The sequence below is a fragment of the Palaemon carinicauda genome, chromosome 19, assembly GCF_036898095.1.
Source record: "Palaemon carinicauda isolate YSFRI2023 chromosome 19, ASM3689809v2, whole genome shotgun sequence".
Classification (NCBI taxonomy): domain Eukaryota; kingdom Metazoa; phylum Arthropoda; class Malacostraca; order Decapoda; family Palaemonidae; genus Palaemon; species Palaemon carinicauda.
Genome location: NC_090743.1, coordinates 129686521 through 129710325, shown reverse-complemented (window position 1 = coordinate 129710325; position 23805 = coordinate 129686521). Strand labels below are relative to the sequence as shown.

Genomic DNA, 23805 nt, shown 5'->3' with positions numbered 1-23805 from the left:
AAAAGATTTCTTAGAGTCCAACCAGGAACCCATTAATTTCAAGACCGTTTAGAGGATCGAGAAAGAACCATCTTGGTATAAACTGGAACTTTGGTAGCTTTACCTAAGATGAACTCAGAAGGCGGAGAACGAGGGGCCACAGGAGTAAACTGATCCGGGAAAATTCCAGTAAGAATCAACATAAACTTGCGAAGATCAACAGCATGTTGATAATGCTTCTCCTCCTCATTCTCAGAGACTTCCTCAATAGGATCGTCCACATCCGACTTTTCCTCAAGTTCGTCTTCTGGCAGTGCAGCAACTGCTGCAGCCTGAACCGAAGGAACAAAGTCTGGATGGGATTGCCTGTCAAAGCCAATATCTGCATCCAACTGACGGGGAGAAGTCGAAGAAGATTGACGTGAAACATGGACGGGTAGAAGATCTTCGTCAACTAACAACTGCCTAGACCGCTTAGGATCCGACTGCTGTTGAACAGATTGACACTTGGACTCAGAAGGCAACTGCCGAAGATCGCTGAGTGGACGCGAAGAGTCCGAAAACTGTTGACGCGAACGATCAAAGCTGTCAAGATGTCGACGCTGAGAATCGATGTTTTGACGCGACGCGTCCACAAGCGGTTGACGCGGGCGATCCACTACTTCAAAACGTTGACGCGTCTCGTCCACTTGTCGACGCCGATGTTCTTCCACACGACCAGAAGGCGAAAACCGGTCAACCAAACCTCTCTGCCGCGACTCATCAAAATCAACCTGGCGTTGAACACTATGAATGGGAGACCGCCTAAGCGATAACTCGTCAGCACCAGAGACCATCGAACGCCTGTGCGATAACTGGTCTGACACCTGACGCCCAGACATACCACCAACACCTGGTTGACAAGAATCCATCAACGACGAGTTGTTCCTTCATAGTCACATGCATAGACCATTTAGGATGTGCAGAACTCCCTAAAGGAATACTGTATTCGATCCAGCGTCACCACGTATTTCGGGAGAAGAAAGCCAATCTGAAGGAAGAGGGGGAGCATGAATCGTAACAAGGTCTGAATCGGAAGGAATCTTATCCACACGAACACGATGATCCGGACGTTTAGCCGGAGTGCAAGCGATGGGAGAACGGAAACGTTCCGGTGAGTCCCACGAACTACATCCTGGACGCACAGGCGATTCCTGACGCTGTGAAACATCATGCGTCCGTTTAAGCGGTCTTGACGCGCGACGCCAGATCTCACTCCCCGACCCTTCATCGGAAGACGGGGATAACGCATGAACCTCACCTTTCCTACGATGATTGTGAACGGCCTGAGCTACGGCAACAGGAACGTTCGAGGGGACGTCTGCACGATTGATGACGCTTCTCGTTCACTTAAGCCGTTCGACATTACTTCTCCCAAGGGTTCGAGAGCTCGAAAGAGGTCTTAGGCTAGGTGAACGACAAGATCGTGCAGACGCACCCTCCGCAACACTAAACACATTAGAAACACTTGTCACAATACCGAGAGTGTCACGACTTTTCGGTACACAAACATCAGACACCGAAACACTTTCCACAGTTCCGACAGAATCACGGTTTTTCAGTACCTTTAACTCGGAAAAAATCGTATTTCTATCTGCCGCTAAGGACTCAACTTTCTCACCAAGAGTCAAAATAGCAGTAAACAAGTCTTTCATAGTAGGTTCCTGATCTACCACCACGGGGGAAGGAATAGGATTGGGAACATTAGCATTAGGTAAGGCTCTATCCACAGATCGTGAAGAACTACGCCTAACTCTATCCCTCTCTAGTCTCCTAACATAACGATCGTATGTTACAAAATCATCATCAGTTAAAGAAAGACACTCATTACATCTATCATCAAATGAACAAAATTTACCCCTACATTTCACACAAATATTATGAGAATCAATACATCCTTTAGGAAGTCGAGTACGACACCCTTCACTAACACACCTACGTAAAGCAGGGGAGGAGTCGGCCATTTTGAATGGTTACGTGAAAGACCGACGAGCAAAAAATAAGGGAAATATTAATAAAGATAATCTCAAACAAAAAGATTTCAAGATTAGAAACAAGAGAAAACAATTAACGATAGCTTAAACTCAGAAAAGAACGTTGTACATCACCAAACAACTTCCCAAGAGAGTAAAACCACGAGAGCGAACTTCTATATGTCAGCCAGCTATGGCGGCAGAAGAAGAACTGGAGATGGTGTGTTGTTCCACCTGAGCTACCGCTAGGGTGCAGTTGTACACCTGCCGTATCTTCGATAGCGCGAGAATTTGAATTTCAGGGGACTTCAGCTCTTTATATAACCAGCGGGTAAGTCTTATATTTAAAAAAGGGTTTTCTTCTCTATACATTACCTTCTTGAAATTATAATAATCGGAGGAAAATACAAAACAGTATATCTGGATGAACTTTGGAGTCGCCGTTGCAAAGATTGTATCATGAAAAAATACAGTAACCAGTGCTGCCAACGTCCGATGTAGATCAAATGTTAACATTCCATGCTAACATTAGCACCCGTACGTTCGTTCGTTCGTGCATACCAGTTTCGCCCTACGCAGAAACCCCTCCCCCCTGCGCAGAAGCTTTTTCCCATTTTATTACTCGTTTTATTATCCTATTCCTTTTAAAATCATCTCATTTTATATTCCCATTCAATATTATTTATCATTCATTCTATTTTATCTTCCTAAATTGGGTTTATTTCTTTTGTTATTTCCATTTCACTACCCGGTTTCACATAAATTCTTCCTCTGGACTAGTTTCCCTATCCAGTTCATTCATGGTAAAACCATCTCATTTTATATGTCCTTTCAATATTATTTATCATTCATTCCATTTTACCTTCCTTTATTGTTTTTATTTCCTTTTCACTCCCCAGTTTCACATAAATACTTTCCCTGGACTAGTTTCCCTACCCAGTTCATTTATGTTTACCCTCTAGACACAATTATTTTTCTGTTAACCAATCAGGAACCGATACGTATTCAAAGTTTACACAAGGGGGTTGGCAACTGATATTTCCCTACCCCCTTCCTTTGTCTCTTTAAGTGGTCTGTTCTTTCCTCTTCCACGAAGCCCTTTTCCTTTGTAACCTTTGAACTAGTCAGGTGTCCGCCATTTCGAGTGAGATTTATTTTTTCGTATTTTACGATGGAGGAAATTATAGATACTTGTAACGGCTGCAGTATTCCGTAGCTAAAAGCATTTGCTAAATTCCATGGTGATTTTTATGATTCTTCTGCCAATGTTGATATTTTCCTGAAATCACAAAATGTAATTCCTCAACGCTGGCAGTGCCCCAAGTGTCGTTCCCCCTTATCTCACAGGAAAGATATTCGTGTGTTTTATTGCAATACCGAATCCACCATACCTAAAACCAAAAAGAAACGTCGTTGTGGTTATACCGTTACTTCCTATAAAGGTACATTTTTGGGAAAAAGTCGTCTACCCCCATGGAAGACTCCCGTGACCCGCAAGTTTCGGCGTCTTGTTCGTAAAGGTAAGTGGAATATTGTTTGGTTTGTGACCTGTCATACAGTGAGCCCTCGCTACTTCGCGGTTCGACCATCGCGGATTCACCACTTCGCGGATTTTTTTCATAACACACGTATATACATATATCGCGGATTTTCCGGAAATTTCGAAAATACCGCGATGTGACCGATGGTGCGAGATTGGAGAAAGTAAGGAAAATTGAATCATGATTGATTTTCAATACAAATGAAACTTTGGGGAGCAACAAAAATATCATTTGTTAGAGAGATAGAGAGAGCTAAGGAATGGGAGGTAGTGAAAAGTAGCCCACAGAGAGAGAGAGAGAGAGAGAGAGAGAGAGAGAGAGAGAGAGAGAGAGAGAGAGAGAGAGAGAGAGAGAGAGAGAGAGAGAGAGAGAGAGAGAGAGTGTGTTTGTGTGTGTTGTTTTAAATGTAACAAACAAAAAAATTTTATAGGTTATAACACATTGGTGCTTATGTAATATCAACTGTATACTGTAGACGGTTTGAATAAGTTAAGAAATGGTATAAACGTTACTTTGTTAGTGTATTCGTACACTCTCAAGAGCGGCAGCTAGACGTCAGCTGATCTAATCACAGCCAAAAGTAAAACAAAAAGAAGTCAACAATACAGTACTCGATTTTTAAAACACACTCGAAATTTAAAAACAAAAGTACACGCTTTCTTAATGTGCAATTAACTATTTAAAGAGTAGCAATTTTCTTGAATAAAATGATGTTTCCCAAAAAATAGTGGTTTGCTGATGAAATCGGATGCCGTATTTTTAGCAACGATTGAAATGGATGTAAACTCGGCATAATTTGTTTGTTTCGTATTTAATTGACACTAAGAAAACTAATTTTAGTTTCTTCATCTATATGTAAGTATTGTATAACACGAAGAGAGAGAGAGAGAGAGAGAGAGAGAGAGAGAGAGAGAGAGAGAGAGAGAGAGAATCAATCAGCTGTTGTAATGAATGCCGTGTTTTTCTCTCGTGAGAATTTCATTGCCACGACTATAACAACAACATACTGTACTGAACTTTACAGTATTATACAGACTACTGTAATATGATAAAGTAAAATATTTGTAATAACCTATTTTATATGAAATGAGGCTATTTTTTTTTTTAAATTTACATTTACGTACGTAAAACAACTCTCTCTCTCTCTCTCTCTCTCTCTCTCTCTTGTAAATTGTTTTCCAGCTTTGCTACGTATGTATGATTTTATATAGATACGATAAATAATATTTGTAATAACATATTTTCTAAAAGCTTTTACTGTAATATCATTATTTATCACTTTCATCATGCACGTTAAATGCCTTCGTTTGTTTATTGAGCGTACTTTATGAAGCCGTCGTTTCAGGCGGCGTCATTAAGAAGAACATTTCATTTGGAAGTCCTAAGAATAATTAAGTAAAACATTGGTAATAACAAAATCAACATACTGTACTGAATAATCAATATAATCGATGCAAAAACTAACCTATACACAGATGTGTAAATGCGTTTGTTTCTTCATTATGATCAGAGATAATCGTAAACAAAACATTGGTTGCCATTTTTTATCGTGCTTTTTGGCGTGTTTAGGAAACGCATGATATAAAATCGCCTTTAATATTTGTGCCTGTTTTAGTTTAGGGTACTGTAGTACATGCATTAAGTGTTCTGTACATTAAAGGGTAGTTTGTTAACAGTACTACGTACAAGGGAAGGTTTTAAAAGTCTGAATATACATGTTAAATAAATACGTAAATATGGTGTCACTACTACGCGGATTTTCACCTATCGCGGTCGGGTCTGGAACCTATCTACCGCGATAAACGAGGGTTCACTGTACTACTAAGATAGGTTAGGTGGGTTTGTTAGGTTCTGTGCCCTTTTTGTACTTTTTATATATTGAGTAAAACTTATATGGAGAAATTATTTAAAATACGTATGGAAATATCTATCATTGCTATCGTTAGTAATGTCATCGTGCCGTTGGTAACTCTGTGTACCATACGTCAACGTTGGTAGCACTGTGTATTATTGGTAACGTTGCTAATGTTATCGTTCGCAGTACATTCGTTTAAGAGAAGTGACACCGTTGAAGAAATGCTTATATCTAAATATTTTAACACAACATATATGACATCAGTGATTATTTTTAACCATTTTAACAGAAAATGTTATTTTTATTAGTAAAATAAATTTTTGAATATACTTACCCGATAATCATGTAGCTGTCAACTCCGTTGCCCGACAGAATTCTATGGAGGGATACGCCAGCTATCACAATACTAGAAGGGGGTGTATTTACCAGCGCCACCTGTGGCCAGGTACTCAAGTACTTCTTGTTGACACCTCCTCAATTATTCCTCGGTCCACTGGTTCTCTATGGGGAGGAAGGGAGGGTCGATTAAATCATGATTATCGGGTAAGTATATTCAAAAATTTATTTTACTAATAAAAATAACATTTTTCAATATTAAACTTACCCGATAATCATGTAGCTGATTCACACCCAGGGGGGTGGGTGAAAAACCAGTGTACAAGACTAAAGGATAGCTAAGTATCCCGTATTTCATATAATCAGTTATCCACAATAACAATGAAATAATAAGTACCTGGTAAGGAAGTCGACTTGAACCGTTACTCTGCCTTTAATAAGATCGTCTTCCTTACTGAGCGCAGCGTTCCTCTTGGGAGGCTGAATCAACTCAAAGGTGCTAAAGTATACAGGGCTGCAACCCATACTAAAGGACCTCATCACAACCTTTAACCTCGGCGCTTCTCAAGAAAGAATTGACCACCCGCCAAATCAACAAGGATGTGGAAGGCTTCTTAGCCGACCGTACAACCCATAAAAAGTATTCAAGAGAAAGGTTAACCCTGGATAGGTACGGTCCTCGGACACCCCTTTAAGGGTATACTCGGACGCGAACGACCCCGACGCCAAAAAAAATTCTTGAAAAATCAGTTTTTGCAGTAACCTCCTTTTTTCTTTTGCCAAAAAAAACTTCAATGAAGGCTTAAAACAACTGTAAAGATAAATACTACTCATCTGCAGAAAAACTATTTATTATAAATATTCTAAAAAATTAAGTAGAAAAAAAAAAGACCTGACATAAAAATTCATAAAAAAAAGTTTATACATATATACACAAATCCTTTTAGGAATTGATTCTTGAATGTTTAGGACACATCTTGATGTATTTTGGATGAAGTCAGACCCATGGAGGTGAAGATCTGAAATGAGAAAAAAAGGGTAACTTTTTTTGGCCAAAAAAAATTGTCCAAATTTCATGAATTTTTTTGGGTACCCAAATGAAATAGGAAGTGGCTAATTTTTTTAGGGAATAAACATATGTTATCCTAAAATAGAAATATGTAAAAAAATCTTCATTATTTTGTAAATTACATTTATATCAGGGGCCATATCTAAAGGTAATATTTTGAGTACTTGGAAATTTCGTAAAAAAATACATATATTTAATATATAATATGATATTTATGCAGGTAAAAATATACCAAAATATCACAAATTCTATAGGGAACAAGAATATATATAGATAGGGCAGCTTACGCTTCGGATATGTCCACAAAATGGCCGCCAACCACACTGACTCAGACTCCCTAATCTGCCACTTGAAATGTAGGAAGGGTATGTCAATTTCAAGGTGTTATTTACTAATCTAATTATTATTGGATATGCATAAAAATTGTATGGTGGGTTGCTGGATAATTGTCGATTATTTTACGACTATAAAATTAAAATTCTGACCCAAAAAATTTTTTTTGAAGGGAAATAAAATCGAAAAAAAAAAAATGTAAAACAATATTTTAGCTAAAAAAATTTGATGATATTCAATCAAAAAAAAAGTAAACAAAATTTTCCGACAAATAAACATCTAGAGGAATCATTACTCTGTGATAGTTCCTTAGTACGTAGTAATTTTGAAAGAATTGGGAAAAAATGAAAAAATGGCAATCACCAGAAAATCGAACACATACCTATATATACGCCATATCTGGCTAAAAAAAAGATAGGCATGGGTAGCCAGATCATCTAGAAACACTTTCCAACACTATAAAAATATAAGTTTTGCGACACTACTTGCCAATTCCTTACGGTAACATGACTAAGCAAAAAAATGCAAAACAAATAAAAAGGGGCACTCGTGGAAAAATGGCCATTCTAATATACTGCATTTCAGAAAAAAAAAATTTCAGCCACGTGCTAGGCAAACCATCAAGGCATATTTTCCGACAAATAAACATATAAATGAAATATTACTCTGTGATAGTTCCTTAGTACGTAGTAATTTTGAAAGAAATGGGAAAAAACGAAAAAATGGCAATCACAGGAAAATCGAACACATACTTATATATACGCCATATCTGGCTAAAAAAAAAATAGGCATGGGTAGCCAGATCATCTAGAAACACTTTCCAACACTATAAAAACATAAGTTTTGCGACACTACTTGCCAATTCCTTACGGTAACATGACTAAGCAAAAAAATGCAAAACAAATAAAAAGGGGCACTCGCGGAAAAATGCCCAACATTCTAATATACGGCATCTCAGATAAAAAAAAAGACATGCACGTGTTAGCCCAACCATCAAGGCACACTTTCTAACACATAAACATGAAAAAAAAATCAATAATATACGGCAATTCCTTTCTACGTAGTAAATTTTTACAAATATTGAAAAAAAAACAGAAATTGGCAACCGCAGTTAAATACCCAATATACCAATAACTACGTCGTATCTGACAAAAACAAAATCACGCATGGGTAGCCAGATCATCTAGACACACTTTCCAACATTAAAAAAGCAAAAGTTTTACGACACTATTTCGCAATATCTTACGGAAAAATGACTTGGCAAAAAAATTAAAAAAAATTAAAAAGGGACACTCGCGGTAAAATGCCCGACATTCTAATATACGACATCTCAGATAAAAAAAAGACATGCACGTGTTAGCCCAACCATCAAGGCACACTTTCTAACACATAAACATGAAAAAAAAATGAATAATATACGGCAATTCCTTACTACGTAGTAATTTTTACAAATATTGAAAAAAAAACAGAAATTGGTAACCGCAGTTAAATACCCAATATACCAATAACTACGTCGTATCTGACAAAAACAAAGTCATGCATGGGTAGCCAGATCATCTAGACACACTTTCCAACACTAAACAAGCAAAAGTTTTACGACACTATTTGGCAATATCTTACGGAAAAATGACTTGGCAAAAAAATGAAAAAAAATGAAAAAGGGGCACTCGCGGTAAAATGGTCCTCGTGGTGATGAACGACATTTTAACTAAAAAAAAAAACATGCACATGGTAGCCAAACAATCCACCAAGACTTTCCACAACTGATAACCTATACAAGTTGCACCATTCTACGACAATTTCATAATACGTAATAACTTTGATAATTATGCAAACTACCTCAGAAGGGTAAACTCGGACGCGAACGACCCCGACGCGTCTCAGAAATCGGGGAAGGAGTACAGCTACAGCAATGCATATCTGGACACTACTAGAGCGTGTAGGGGAGACACCTCCTGCAGGTCGATCACCCACAAATTCAGTCACAGGGGTGAGTCACGTGAGAAAAACCTGTTTTTTTTTGACGCTCGGGGTCGCAAACGACCCACCGTACCTATCCAGGGTTAAAAGGTTATGGGATTATGGAAATGTAGTGGCTGAGCCCTCGCCTACTACTGCATTCGTTGCTACGAATGGTCCCAGGGTGTAGCAGTACTCGTAAAGAGACTGGACATCTTTGAGATAGAATGATGCGAACACTGACTTGCTTCTCCAATAGGTTGCATCCATAACACTCTGCAGAGAATGGTTCTGTTTGAAGGCCACTGAAGTAGCCACAGCTCCCACTTCATGTGTCCTTACCTTCAGCAAAGCAAGGTCTTCTTCCTTCAGACGAGAATGTGTTTCTCTAATCAGAAGCCTGAATAGTAAGAAACTGAGTTCTTAGAACTTGGAAAAGAAGGTTTCTTGATAGCACACTATAAGGCTTCTGATTGTCCTTGTAAAGGTTAAGACCTTTTTAGATAGTACCTAAGAGCTCTAACTGGGCAAAGTACTCTTTTCAGATCATTCCCCACCAAGTTGGACAGGCATGGGATCTCGAACGACTTAGGCCAAGGACGTGAAGGAAGCTCGTTTAGCAAAAACCGAGCTGCAAGGAACATGTAGCCGTTTCAGATGTGAAAACAATGATCCTGCTGAAGGCGTGGATCTCACTTACTCTTTTAGCTGTTGTCAAGCACACGAGGAAAAGAGTTTTTAATGTGAGGTCCTAAAAAGAGGCTGATTGGAAAGGTTCAAATCTTGATGACATAAGGAACCTTAGGACCACGTCTAGATTCCAGCCTGGAGTGGACAACCGACGTTCCTTTGAGGTCTCAAAAGACCTAGGGAGGTCCTGTAGATCTTTGTTGGTGGAAAGATCCAAGCCTCTGTGGCGGAAAACCGCTGCCAACATACTTCTGTAACCCTTGATCGAAGGAGCTGAAAGGGATCTTACTTTCCTTAGATATAACAGGAAGTCAGCAATCTGGGTTACAGTGGTACTGGTTGAGGAAACTGCATTGGTCTTGTACCAGCTACGGAAGACTTCCCCTTGAGACTGATAGATTCTGAGAGTGGATGTTCTCCTTGCTTTGACAATCGCTCTGGCTGCCTCCTTCGAAAAGCCCCTAGCTCTTGAGAGTCTTACGAAAGTCTGAAGGCAGTCAGACGAAGAGCGTGGAGGATTGGGTGTACCTTCTTTACGTGAGGTAGACTTAGAAGGTTCACTCCTAGAGGAAGAGTCCTGGGAATGTCGACCAGCCATTGCAGTACCTCTAAGAACCATTCTCTCGCGGACCAGAGCGGAGCCAACCAACGTCAGCCGTGTCCCTTAGTGAGAGGAGAACTTCTGAAGTACTCTGTTGACAATCTTGAACGGCGGGAATGCATACAGGTCGAGATGGAACCAATCCAGCAGAAAAGCATCCACGTGAACTGCTGCTGGGTCTGGAATCGGAGAACAATACAACAGGAGTCTCTAGGTTATCGAGGTAGTGAACAGATCTATGGTTGGCTGACCCCACAGGGCCCAAAGTCTGTTGCAAACATTCTTGAGAAGGGTCCACTCTGTGGGGATGACCTGACCCTTCCGTCTGAGGTGATCTGCCATGACATTCATACCGCCCTGAATGAACCTCGTTACCAGTTAGCTTTCGATCTAAAGACCAGATGAGTAGGTCCCTTGCGATCTAGAACAACTTCCACGAAAGAGTCCCTCCCTGCTTGAAGATGTAAGCCAGGGCTGTGGTGTTGTCAGAGTCCACCTCCACCACTTTGTTAAGCTGGAGGGACTTGAAGTTTATCAAGGCCAGAATAACCGCCAACAACTTCTTGCAAATGATGTGAAGTGTCCTTTGCTCCTGATTCCATGTTCCCGAGCATTCTTGTCCGTCCAAAGTCGCACCCCAGCCCGTGTCTGATGCGTCCGAGAGGAGACGGCGGTCGTGTTTCTGAACAGCCAAAGGTAGCCTTCCTTGAGAAGAAAGCTGTTCTTACACCACGCGAGAGAAGACCTCCTCTCTTCGGAAACAGGAACTGAGACCGTCTCTAGCGTCATGTCCTTTATCCAGTGAGCAGCTAGATGATACTGAAGGGAGGGGAGGTGGAGTCTCCCTAACACGATGAACAGGGCCAGCGATGAAAGTGTCCCTGTTAGACTCATCCACTACCTGACTGAGCATCGGTTCCTTCTCAGCATGCTCTGGATGCATTCTAGGGCTTGGAAGATCCTTGGGGCCGACGGAAAAGTCCGAAAAGCTCGACTCTGAAGATCCATACCCAAGGAGACAATGGTCTGGGATGGAATGAGCTGAGACTCCTCAAAATTGACCAGGAGGCCCAGTTCCTTGGTCAGATCCATAGTCCATTTGAAAATCTCCAGACAGCGACGACTTGTGGGAGCTCTTAAAAGCCAGTCGTCTGACGGAGCCGGACACAAGATCATGATACTGCTGCACAGTCTGTGAACTGTCAATCATGGGCAAGCGAGGAAGTACAGTGACAACCCGAATCTGTCTAGACTGTCTGGGTCGTACAGACAACTCCTTAACGGGTTGCTGAGGTTGCCGCACTGCGTCACAACAAGTCACTTCTGTTGGTTGTTGAACGTCTTCCCCGTGACACATTGACTCCGTAAACAAAAAATCCTCTAACAAGGACTAAGCTTGGACTGCATGTCATGCAACACAGCTCAAGGTCTATGGGAGCAGGTGTGGTAACAGACGGGATTAGCGACTGAAGTGGAACCATAACCTTCCCTGGAAGCATGTTATGCTTAAATAAAAGTCCATAAGAGGTTATGCAGCTAAAGGCTCCCTCCAAATGACAGAGTCCTCAAGGGAATATCAGAAGGAGGGAGAAAAGAACTTTCTCATCTACAGGGACCTTATCCTAGAAAAGCTAAGTTCTCTGAGTGAGGGTTCACTGGTGCAAAAGCAGCAGACTAGAAGGCAACGTTATGAAACTGCTTGACAGTCTAGTGAGTTGGCAACAACCCAAGATGTGTGACTGAGAAGCATGCGGTAAGGTATGCAGAGCATGATGTATGCAGAGTATGCTGTATGCAGAGCATGCTGTATGTAGAGCATGTTGTATGCAGAGCATGCTGAATGCAGAGCATGCTGTATGCAGAGCATGTTGTATGCAGAGCATGCTGAATGCAGAGCATGCTGTATGCTGAGCATGTAGTAAGCAGAGCCTGCTGTAAGCAGAGCCTGCTGTAAGGAAAGCAGAGCGTGTGCATGGCGTTTAACATTTCTCAGAAATTCCATGACCAGTGCTAGAGTGCTTTATGCATGCTTGCATGGGGTTTAAAAATCAACATAATGTTTACCTTACATTCATAACTCATGATTCATATTTTTGCCATGGTTTGAAAATGGAGGTAAGGTATGCTGAACAGCAGAGTCAGAACGAGCTGGAACAACAATAGTTGTGGTTTCCTCTTCAAGACTCTGTTGAGGGAACACCTGAGGCTCAGTCTGCAAAGGCTGAATAAAAGACAAGCAGAAGGAAGGCGCATGGGTGGAGGAGGCTGACTCCTAGCATGAGTGGTTGAACCCAAGGGTTGCGCTTGCTGAGCGGTTGGCGGAAGCGGAGTAGCAAGTTCCAGTTCCTGTGGTGTGAGCGGAGCGCGATGAGGAAGAGGCTGCGCAGAACAAGGTAAATGTCTCGCAAGCTGAGGCTCCTGAGGCGCAAGGCTAAGGTGTTGTGGTGCTTGCCTTGTGGAGGGTTGAGCTCGCTGCAGCGAGAGCTGAGGAGACTGACTCATGGACGGGAGAGGTTGTTGTACCTCAACCGAGTGTTGCATCACTGGTGGAGCAGCAAGTGGAGGCGGAGGAAGAGAGGTATAATCCTCCTGATCCCATTGTAAAGGTTGCCTTAAGGAAGGCGGAGGCTGAACACCACTGGGAACAGCAAACTCAGCACGTGGCTCAACATCGTACGCCTGGCAGGTGGTACTGCGATCAGGCGGAGCGAGCGTAGGCGGAGGGAGTGTAGGCGGAGGCGGAGGAGCAACACTCTCAGCCCGACACTCACGCATCAAGTCCGAAAGCTGTGCTTGCATGGACTGTAGTAGAGTCCACAACATCGTACGCCTGGCAGGTGGTACTGCGATCAGGCGGAGCGAGTGTAGGCAGAGGGAGTGTAGGCGGAGGCGGAGGAGCAACACTCTCAGCCCGACACTCACGCATCAAGTCCGAAAGCTGTGCTTGCATGGACTGTAGTAGAGTCCACAACATCGTACGCCTGGCAGGTGGTACTGCGATCAGGCGGAGCGAGCATAGGCGGAGGGAGTGTAGGCGGAGGCGGAGGCGCAACACTCTCAGCCCGACACTCACGCATCAAGTCCGAAAGCAGTGCTTGCATGGACTGTAGTAGAGTCCACTTGGGGTCGGCAGAAACTACAGTAGGCTGAGGTAAAGCCTTAACAGTCGAGCTCTGTTGTGGCAGAACCTTACTCCTCTTAGGCGGAGTGCATTCAACTGATGACTGAGGAGAGTCAGAGCTAACCCAATGACTGTGAACTCTAACTTCGTACGTCTGGCATAGGTCTGGACTTTACGTTTAAAAGGTCTTGAGACCTGAGACCAGCGTTTCCTCCCCTAAATTTCTTCTGCAGACGAGCAAAATAAGGGCTCAATCGTCTGCGGGTGGGAGTGACGGTCTCGGTAAGACACGCCCACAACCACCGAGGATACTTCTGTGCGCCGATCAAGGCCTGCTGAACCCTTCTGCCCTTCGACATTGCTTCTCCCCTGGGCTTGGGAGCTTGCAAGAGGTCCCGGACTGGGAGGACGACTGGCGCGCACAAAAGTACCCTCACGCACAACACTGACATACTTTGCGCTAATCACTTATCACTTTGATTTCTGTTTGCACTTATTTCACTGAACTCGAAACTTTAAGTGGTTTGTACCTGAAACACGCAATTCTATCCTTTCTCAAAAGTTAGTAATTGCGAAAACAGAATTACAATGTAACAGAAAAATCTAATGAAAGATAATTCAGTGGCTGGAAAGAGACTAAACACTAGATCACTCTAGAAACGTTTAGTTTCTTCCCCTAAAGAGACTAGGGAGAAGAGCAAAAACGATAACGACGTTACTCGTACGCCTGGCAGGCTTGAATGAAACGTTTATCCTCTTTCTCCCTACGTCTCTATCTCTCTCTCTCTCTCTCTCTCTTGACTTAGAACCTGAGAGAAGAGCCCAATCATATATATCGTTAAAACATATTATTGTTAAAGGAAAAAACTGAAAAGTTCCTTTATTAGGATCAAAACCATTAAGTTAAGAAAGAATGAACAAAACGCTAGACACGGTTACTCTTACTGCAACGTGAAACCGTGAACATTCTTTCTCTATCGTAACGATAGAGTGCAAGTTGAACGTTCTGAACGTCAACAACTGCAGAGACAAAACAAAACGTTAGTTCAACTTTGAAAACAGTACGAGACTATCAAAGAAATTCTTTCAAACTCTGTGGTGGAAATAGCATAATATGTTAACAGGTAAAACCGAAATGACGGGCTCAATGTTAATTAACTTCGGTACCAAGAAAAGACCGCCTACTATTAGGAAGGTCGAATATAAACAAATATAAATTAATTTTAATAAGTTTATAATAAAAGGAAGTTAATCGAAGAGGCCTATAAGAGGCGGAGAGATATAAAATAAATCTATAACTTTTGTTAAGCAAAATTAAGAAAGAGAGTCTATACTCTCTTAGACACCAACACTTCCGTCTAAGGGAAGGGTCGGCCATTGAAAGGTGAACGAGAGTTCATACTCTCTTCGTCACCATAATTAATCAAATTAATTCCAAAAGCTAACTAAGCTAATATAGAAGTTTCCAGTAAAGCGACAGCCGAAATCAAAGAGAAATACTTCACCAAAGTCGTGAAAATACTCCAAGAACATAAGCGTATCCCAGAACGTCTTGCCGGAAGCACGACAGAGGAATAATTGAGGAGGTGTCAACAAGAAGTACTTGAGTACCTGGCCACAGGTGGCGCTGGTAAATACACCCCCTTCTAGTATTGTGATAGCTGGCGTATCCCTCCATAGAATTCTGTCGGGCAACGGAGTTGACAGCTACATGATTATCGGGTAAGTTTAATATTGAAAAATATATGTTTTCCTGTAGAAAATAACATGATCTAACCGGTTTTCACCTTCATTTCATCCGTAATAACAGCAACCAATTCGGCAACTTAAAGTTGGCCGAATTGGTTGATCTGTTTGTTTCCGATTGAAATGAACATCAAATTCGGTTAAATCACGTTATTTACTATAGGAAAACATATATTTTCTGTTCGAAATCTCACCCTGTAATACAATACAAAATTACTCCTTTCAAACAGGAATGAAGTCAAGTTTAAAGGTAAATCTTTCCCTTAGCACCAGCCATGGCAAATAATATAACCGGACGTCTGGCCTTGACCTATCGGAGCCTGTATAAATCATTGATAGACCGGGTATAAAATTGCAAAAGTTAAACTTGAAAAACCTCAGGTAAATGTGTAGGAGAGCTCCGCGGAAGATCTTGAAGAATTTAAACACCTACAATTCACTATTATATCATATAGAACGCTTATATAATAGTCAATATATGAGCAGCTTCTATTTAACGAAGATATTCGTGTGTATAGTTATGTTTCACTTGGATTTTTTCTAAGTGTTTGTTTTTGTTTACTGTGTGATGTCTTGGCTAAAATGAGCTGTTTCACCGCCTTACTGCGTATGGCAAACTAGTTCTCAATGCTATTCTAACCAATAACAGGTGTTTTCTTGACGTCACACTGTTTGAAAACCAATCATGGCGGTTTTTACAAATCTAGCCAATGCTGACACTTATTACTTCACTTATCCCTGCTATTTTTCCACCAGTTACCACAGTTTACGTGAAGTTCCGCGGAGGAATATTTTTGCACGTCTCGGATCTCCCTTCAAACTGAAAAGCTCATTTTGCCGTGAAGTATGGAGCAATTAGCAGGACCTTCATCCCGTTCCGACTGTGTCACTTGTGACAATTGCTTTATTTCTTATGGGGATTTTTGTGTACATTATTCAGGGAAAGTTGATTTGCTAATTGCATTTGCTCAACGTCATGGTTTGATTTTGGCAGAGAAAAAGTGCCCTAATTGTGAAAATGTGTGCCGTATAGATTACAACAAATTAGCATTCCGGTGTGATCGTAGTGTGGTTACTCGTGGGAAAAAGGAAGAGGAGGTGCAATTTTTTCGTGTCTTGTTTCAAAGGTAAGTTAGATATTGAGACTAATTTGAAGTTTGTGTTCCTTTTTTTGCAAAAGGCGTTTTCATTTGAATTTGTTTCGTTTGAACTGAAACTCAATGTGGCCTTAAGGGGGGGTCGCAGGCCCACCCCCCCGGTAGGCCTAGGTAGGGGTACAGGGCCCCATAGGCTAGGTTAGGTGGGTGTCTTAGGTTCGGTGGTGCCCTGAAAATTACTGTGGCCTTAAGGGGGGGTTGCTCCGCCCCCCCGGTAGGCCTAGGTAGGGGTACATGGCCCCCAGGGTAGGGTAGGTAGTTGTATTAGGTTCGGTAGTGCCCCGAAAAATCACTTTTCTCCTCCTCCCCCCACCCAAAAACCCCGCTTCCCACTGGGGTCCCCCATAACTGTAGTAGTAGGTTTATGCTTACATTTTCTGTGTAAGAGTTAGGTGGTTGTAGGAGGATTATCTCACAGTTTCAAGGTAACTGTAGCTCTAATTTACTGTTTTCTTTCGTTTTCTACTTTTAGAAACTTTTAAATCGAGCGCGGAGCTCTCCTACACATTTACCAAACCTCAGTTTGAGGTATAATTGTAGCCTAACCAAGGGGCATTTTGGTTAAAAGAACTTGGCCATTCATCTATTAGTTTAAAAGTCACGTAGCAGTACATGAACACCAAAAATTGCATAATCACAAGCAATACTTAGAAAGAAATCGTTAACGTGGATATTTTACCTTTGAGTGCAGTTGATAGTACGATATTTACACCATCAGTCTGACATCTTTATTCACACCGTTCACAGAGCTAGGGTAAGTGGGAAAATTGTTGCCAGAACCCAGTATCATTATTTTTCCTAAATTACCATTATATATTGCAAATGTTGGGTTATATGATTCATAATATTTTATGAAGTAAATATCGCTTACTTTTATAATATATTATTATAGATTACTTTTATCGTTTTTTACTTCACTCAAAAGGAGCTGAAAATCCCGGGTCTGGTATAAACAATTATATGGCAACATTGTTAGTTGTCAATTGCTCGTGAAAGGATAGAAGAAAAAATATTGAAGAAAATATTTTGTCGAATTAAATAGAAGTAATTTTATTGTTATAAAAGATATATTGCTTTCTTTACGATGAGCTATATACTATTTTTATTTTTTCCAGACGAGAATCAGAGTACCAATAGATACTCATTTGTTTAAACACAATCCTGATCTTTAATTTATGACTAGGGAGTTGGGACATTTTTCCATTGGTATAGTCTTATATAATGTGATTTTTACTTATTGTTGGGATTGAAAAGGCCTTCTGGTTAGAATTATTGTGCAAAATATCGTATTTAGTGTTATTCTTACAAATACTTCATTAGTAAGACTGTTCTGTGAGTCACATGGGAAATAAATACTGTCGTGGATGTTCTTCTTGTGCAGAGCTATTATTATTATTATTATTATTATTATTATTATTATTATTATTATTATTATTATTATTATTATTATTACTTGCTAAGCTACAACCCTAGTTGGAACAGCATGATGTTATAATCCCAAGGGCTCCAACAGGGCTAATGTGAGGAAAGGAAAAACTACAAGTTTAAGAACAATAACATCAAAATAAATATTTTATATATATATATATATATATATATATATATATATATATATATATATATATATATATATATATATATATATATATATATATATATATATATATAATTCTATAAAAATTTGAAAATAACAAGAGGAAGGGTAGCAAGATGGAATAGTGTGCCCGAGTGTACCCTCAAGCAAGAGATCTCTACCCTAAGACAGTGGAAGACCATGGCACAAAGGCTATAGCACTACTCAAGATTACAGAACAATGATCTGATTTTGGAGCGTCCTTCTCCTAAAAGAGCTGCTTACCATAGCTGAAGAGTCTCTTCTGCCCTTCCCAAGAAGAAAGTAGCCACTGAACAACAACAGTGCAGTAGTTAACCTCTTGAAAGAAGAATTGTTTGGTAATTTCAGTGTTGTCAATTGTATTAGGGAAAGGGGAGAATGTATAAAGAATAGGCGAGACTACTCTGTGTATGAGTAGGCAAAGATGAAATGAGCAGTAACTAGAGAAAGGGATCCAATGTAGTATTGTCTGACCCGTCAAAGGACTCATCAACTCTCGCGGTAGTATCTCCACGGGCGCTCTGATCATCCTCTTGACCCTGAATGTTACTGCATTTCAGGTACATAGTATTCTAGACTATCATTAGCAGACACTCTGTCATGAATGAAGGGTAAGAAAGAAAACAGTAATCATTTAAACTAAATAATTATATTTAGAAATTAAAAAAAAAAAACTTACACTTAATCTCACTCGACAAAATCATACATCGTGTAAATCTAAATAGTCTCACTCAAGGTAAAAAATAAAAATAGCAATAAATTACATAAATAAATTATACATTAAACTTTAACCAAACACTGTATGTATAAATATTGCACAACACATTGAAGTCTTTCAGCTTTTTTAAGTAGTTTTATTTTCAAGTGGTATTGGTGCTTGCTCAAAATGAGTAATGTATAAAAACACTTGTAGTTTGCGGTTTACTCCTGTCAGTGCTGGAGAATTTCTTGACTATACATAGACTATGGGCTATCTTTCACCGGGACAAAATATATTTCGATACTAATCAAAGAATACTGACCTGTTACAAAATCATTGTCACCGAGTACCACAGCGCACCACACAACAATAATGACGTAACGAGTGGCCTTTATCTAAACATAACAAACTATGCATTCTAAACTCGTTTGAAATGAAGCGCCTTCGGGTGCTCGCTTCGCAAACGAATCAAAGAAAACAAGCAACTGAATAAAGTTTTGTGGCAAGTGATTTTGATTTGAGCGATACTGCTACGTTGACCAAGCGCACTTGGATTAAGGCCACATTGAATGAGAATTGAAATGTACCAACGGACGGAGAGTTTATCACAAGTCTTCGTAAACTGCTGGTCCCAGAGACAGGGTAAAGTTTTAAGTCAGGGGCTGCTTGCTACCGCTCTATGCAATGCTGCCATCAGGACATCCTCTGTTGAATGCTTAAGCTGGATTAAATTTACCACTACTTGTGTGTGAATACAGTTATGTAAAAAAACATTATCATTATTATCAAACTTCATTAACCTTATGTTCTTTAACCAGCTGAGGTCACTCGCACAGTTTGTGCTTTACATTCCTGTCATCATGTTATGAAAAAACCTATTTTCAAAATATTAAAGTACAAATATTTACTGCATGATCCTCTCCAACTCTCAGCAGCCATTAAAACTGGTATAATTTACTGAGTTTTCTGACTTGACGGAATCCCTTTGGAAAAACGCTCTTTCATCGGTATGTAAGGCACATTCTTATCTGACTTTTCTTTGAATCTGACCGTCAGTAGAACGTTCCTTCTACAATACATTCATATTAATGACTAAAGGAACCTCCAAACATGATAGGGAGTTACAATATATAGAAAAGAGGAGACAGTTACACACATACTCAGATTGCCTGGAACTTGTCTCCGGGCAGGAGCTCTTAGACCAGCAGTCAAAGATTACATCATCATTCTGTCTTAAAAGAGACAGCAGACTGATGTCATGGACAAGCATTTGCTCACTTCATGTTTGGAGGTCCTTTAAGCTGATCAGACTTACTAAAAGGTGCATTCCTGACTCACAGAAGCTGCGGGTACTGTCTCTGCGTTACTACAATAAGATTTATCTGCCCTTTTGCTCCAGTGATGTCGCGTGAAACACGTGCACCTATGAACTTTTTACTTTCAAGCTACAACAAAATGAGTAATACCAATCAAATACTTTTATACAAGAAGAGGTGGAAAAACTACACGTACAGTTCTTCAGGTGATATGTACAATAAGTGCTGTCTTCGTGAAATAGCCTACTCATGTGTGATGTTTGTGTAGAAAATGCACAGACAAAGGCTTGAACTTTGACATTGAAAACTTACTTTCTTTTTTAAATACTCTTTAGTGAAGGTGTTTGAAGAAAATATAGGCCAAAGGGAAGCGTCTGCTTTTGAGGTACTTCTGATATGTGCTTATGCTATATCAATATGAAACTGACATCCCATCTATATTTAATGGTGAAAGTAAATGTGCTGCTCCATCAGTTCAAGTGAGAGATAACATGTATCGCTCATTCAAAAAATAACTTCACAAGTAGGGAAACCTTGTTCGTGATATGTATCCTAACGTTCTAAAGAAGGATGAGCACTTTAGACAGGAGAGCGTGGATGGATTCTCCATTTAAATGCAAATCACCGGGTTAAATCTACCCAGAGCTTTGTGTCTAAAATATGTTTTTCTGTTTTTGTGCGACATTTGCATATGTTTATAAATATAACATTAACTGGATAGTGGGTGATGTTGCATATACGCGCATTATGTATGTGATGAATCCTGTGTCTATGCATAAGGCATAGCATTCATATTTGTGCATGTGCATGTTTATACATTCATTATAATTCCAGCAGAAAACATAAACCAGAAAATTTATGTATTTTACAAGGCCTATATATTGAAAATGATCTGCACATGCAAGTATTTACTGTTTAGTACTAAGAGGTAGGCCTATATATTTAGGCTTAATTCAAATAAATAATTAGTGTACATCACGAAGACAGCATGAAAATAATTCAGAAAAAATATCTAACAACTCGAAATAATTGTGTACGGAGAATTGATATGTAAACATGAACAGTAATCTTAGACCCTGTGTTGTGTGATGCCATCGGCAGCTGCTGGGACGGAATGCATTTTGTTAGGCTATGATTGCACCCCGTCTCACTTCTTCTTGAGGTTCTTGCACACCCAGTCTAAGCCATCCTTGAATAACAACAGACATGAGAATTAGATAGATGGCGTTCATAATGATTTCCTAAATTAATTTAGTTTTAGTAAAAGGAATGTTTCAGTTTATACTGTCACGTGGAGGGAAGTAGTACAAATGTATTCAAAATTAGACCATTTCGGTAGACATCAAACTCTGATTTGAATAAAAGAAAAATTTTTAAAAGCATCTTCTTCTTTAGGAATGGGAAAATCTATATAATTTCACTTATGTTCTCTTTGAAGCAATAATGTGAGGGCCTTATTATTATTATTATTATTATTATTATTATTATTATTATTATTATTATTATTATGATTATTATTATTAGCTAAGCTATAACCCTAGTTGGAAAAGCATGCAGTTGTAAGCCCAAGGGCCCCAACAGAGAAAAACAGCCCAGTGAATAAAGGAAATAACGAAATAAATAAACTAAAAGAAAAGTAATGAACAATTAAAATAAAACATTTCAAGAACAGTAACATAAAAATAAATCTTTCATTATATAAACTAAAAGATATTTTAAGAACTATATTTATTTACTGTTAAACTCTTCTAGTTGTTTTAAAGAAAAGAAACGTATATCTACCTTCACTCCTTCACCGGATGTTGCAGAACAAGCTTGTATTTGCCATGTTCTGTCGCGAATGGTGTGTAACTGAAGACCCTCTGCTATCTCGGAGGCAGGCGCTGCATTGAACAAGTCTTGTTTGTTGGCGAATATCAGCACCGGCACACCTGAAAAAGGTATAGGGCTGTGGTTTTTTTTTTAAGAAGGAATGATAGTACAGAATCAGGTAGAGAAATATTAGAGTGGACAAATACTCTGCCAGGTATAAAGAGAATGGCAGAATATAGAAAAATAAATATTGGCGGGATTATTGATAGTGTAATACAAGTTCCATAGCAATGTAAGTTAGTAATTAAAAAAAAAAATAATACTATTTCGTACGAGTGTCAGAATATCTTGAAATCTCAAGAGAGGCATCGAAGCTCAGTAATCAAATCCAATGCTTCCATTTTGAGAGAGAGAGAGAGAGAGAGAGAGAGAGAGAGAGAGAGAGAGAGAGAGAGAGAGAGAGAGAGAGAGAGAGAGAGAGCACACCTGCTAATTTTTCCTCGCTCAAAATCTCCCCCAATTCCTGGCCGGTTTCTTCAAATCGTTTCCTGTCTCCACTGTCAATCACATAGATCTACAACAAAACGATTGCAATAAGAATTTAATTTGATTAATGCCATCAAGGCATAACTTGGTGGTATGCACTTGTATCGTACAAATATTACAAAGATGTTTACTTTCAGTAACACAAAACATTTTCTCCCAACTCATTAAATAATCTCTATCTTACCAAAACATCTGTGTTTTCGAAGTAATTTCTCCAGTAGGGCCTGATCTTTCTCTGTCCACCAATATCCCATACGTTTAACTTGAAACCGTCGGACTGAACAGACTTGATGTTGAATCCCTGCGTAGGAGTCGTCTGCGTGATGTCCTCAGACGCCAGTTTCTTCAAGAGCGTCGTCTTCCCCGCATTGTCTAGGCCTAGGAGAAGAATCCTCAGCTCCTGGTCTGGCGCTGATTTCAACTTTCTCAGCAAGGAAAGGAGACCCTGTGGAGATGGAGAAAATGATACTTTAGTCGGCACTATATGAACAGATGAACGACAGCAGGGGGAAAATTTGTGGGTTATTCTGAACAAGAGGTGCTATGTAAGCCTAGTGAGCCTATCAGATTGATTTCATTTAAAGATTTAAAGGGATTACAAGCCTCTCATGAATGGGAGACGCAAGGGATAGTCACATTGCCCTAGCTTGCAGGACAATGCCCTAGACCGAACATTTGTAGGTAGCAGGTTGGCCAGGGCACCAGCCACCCATTGAGATACTACCGTCAGAGAGTTTTGGGGTCCTTTGACTGGCCTGACAGTACTATATTGGATCCTTCTCTCTGGTTACGGTTCATTTCCCCTTTGCCTACACATACACCGAATAGTCTGACCTATTCTTTGCATATTCTCCTCTGTCCTCATACACCTGACAACACTTGAGATTACCAAACAATTCTTCACACAAGGGGTTAACTTTCCTCTTGGTAAGGGTAATTTAGAAGAGACTCTTTAGCTATGGTAAGCAGCTCTTCTAGGAGAAGGACACGCCAAAATCAAACCATTATTCTCTAGTCTTGGGTAGTGCCATAGCCTCTGTACCATGGTCTTCCACTATCTTGGATGAGAGTTCTCTTACTTGAGGGTACACTCAGGCACACTATTCTATCTAGTTTCTCTTCCTCTTGTTTTGTTAAAGTTTTAATAGTTTATATAGGAAATGTTTATTTCAATGTTACTGTTCCTGAAATATTTTATTTTTCCTTATTTCCTTTCCTCACTGGGCGATTTTCGCTGTTAGAGCCCCTGAGCTTACAGCATCCTGCTTTTCCAACTAGGGTTGTATTTTACCAAATAATAATAATAATAATAATAATAATAATAATAATGTCTACATAAGATCAGCGCCCAAGCCCCTCTCCACCCAAGGTACGACCAAGGAGGGCCAGACAATGGCTGCTCATGACTCGGCTGATA

The 23805-nt window shown here is 40.0% G+C and overlaps 1 protein-coding gene across 1 annotated transcript in view; it reads right to left on the bottom strand.

Moving 5' to 3' along the window:
• Positions 1-18695: 18695 nt before the first annotated feature.
• The window catches only part of LOC137658870 (ADP-ribosylation factor-like protein 3), an 8930-nt gene continuing 3820 nt past the window's right edge, over positions 18696-23805 (bottom strand). The window contains exons 2-5 of the mRNA XM_068393991.1: positions 22573-22833; positions 22329-22416; positions 21813-21961; positions 18696-21219 (exon numbers count right to left, since the gene is read on the bottom strand). Coding sequence (XP_068250092.1) covers positions 21178-21219; positions 21813-21961; positions 22329-22416; positions 22573-22833 — 540 coding nt within the window. The 3' untranslated portion in view covers positions 18696-21177. The remainder of the gene's footprint in view (positions 21220-21812; positions 21962-22328; positions 22417-22572; positions 22834-23805) is intronic.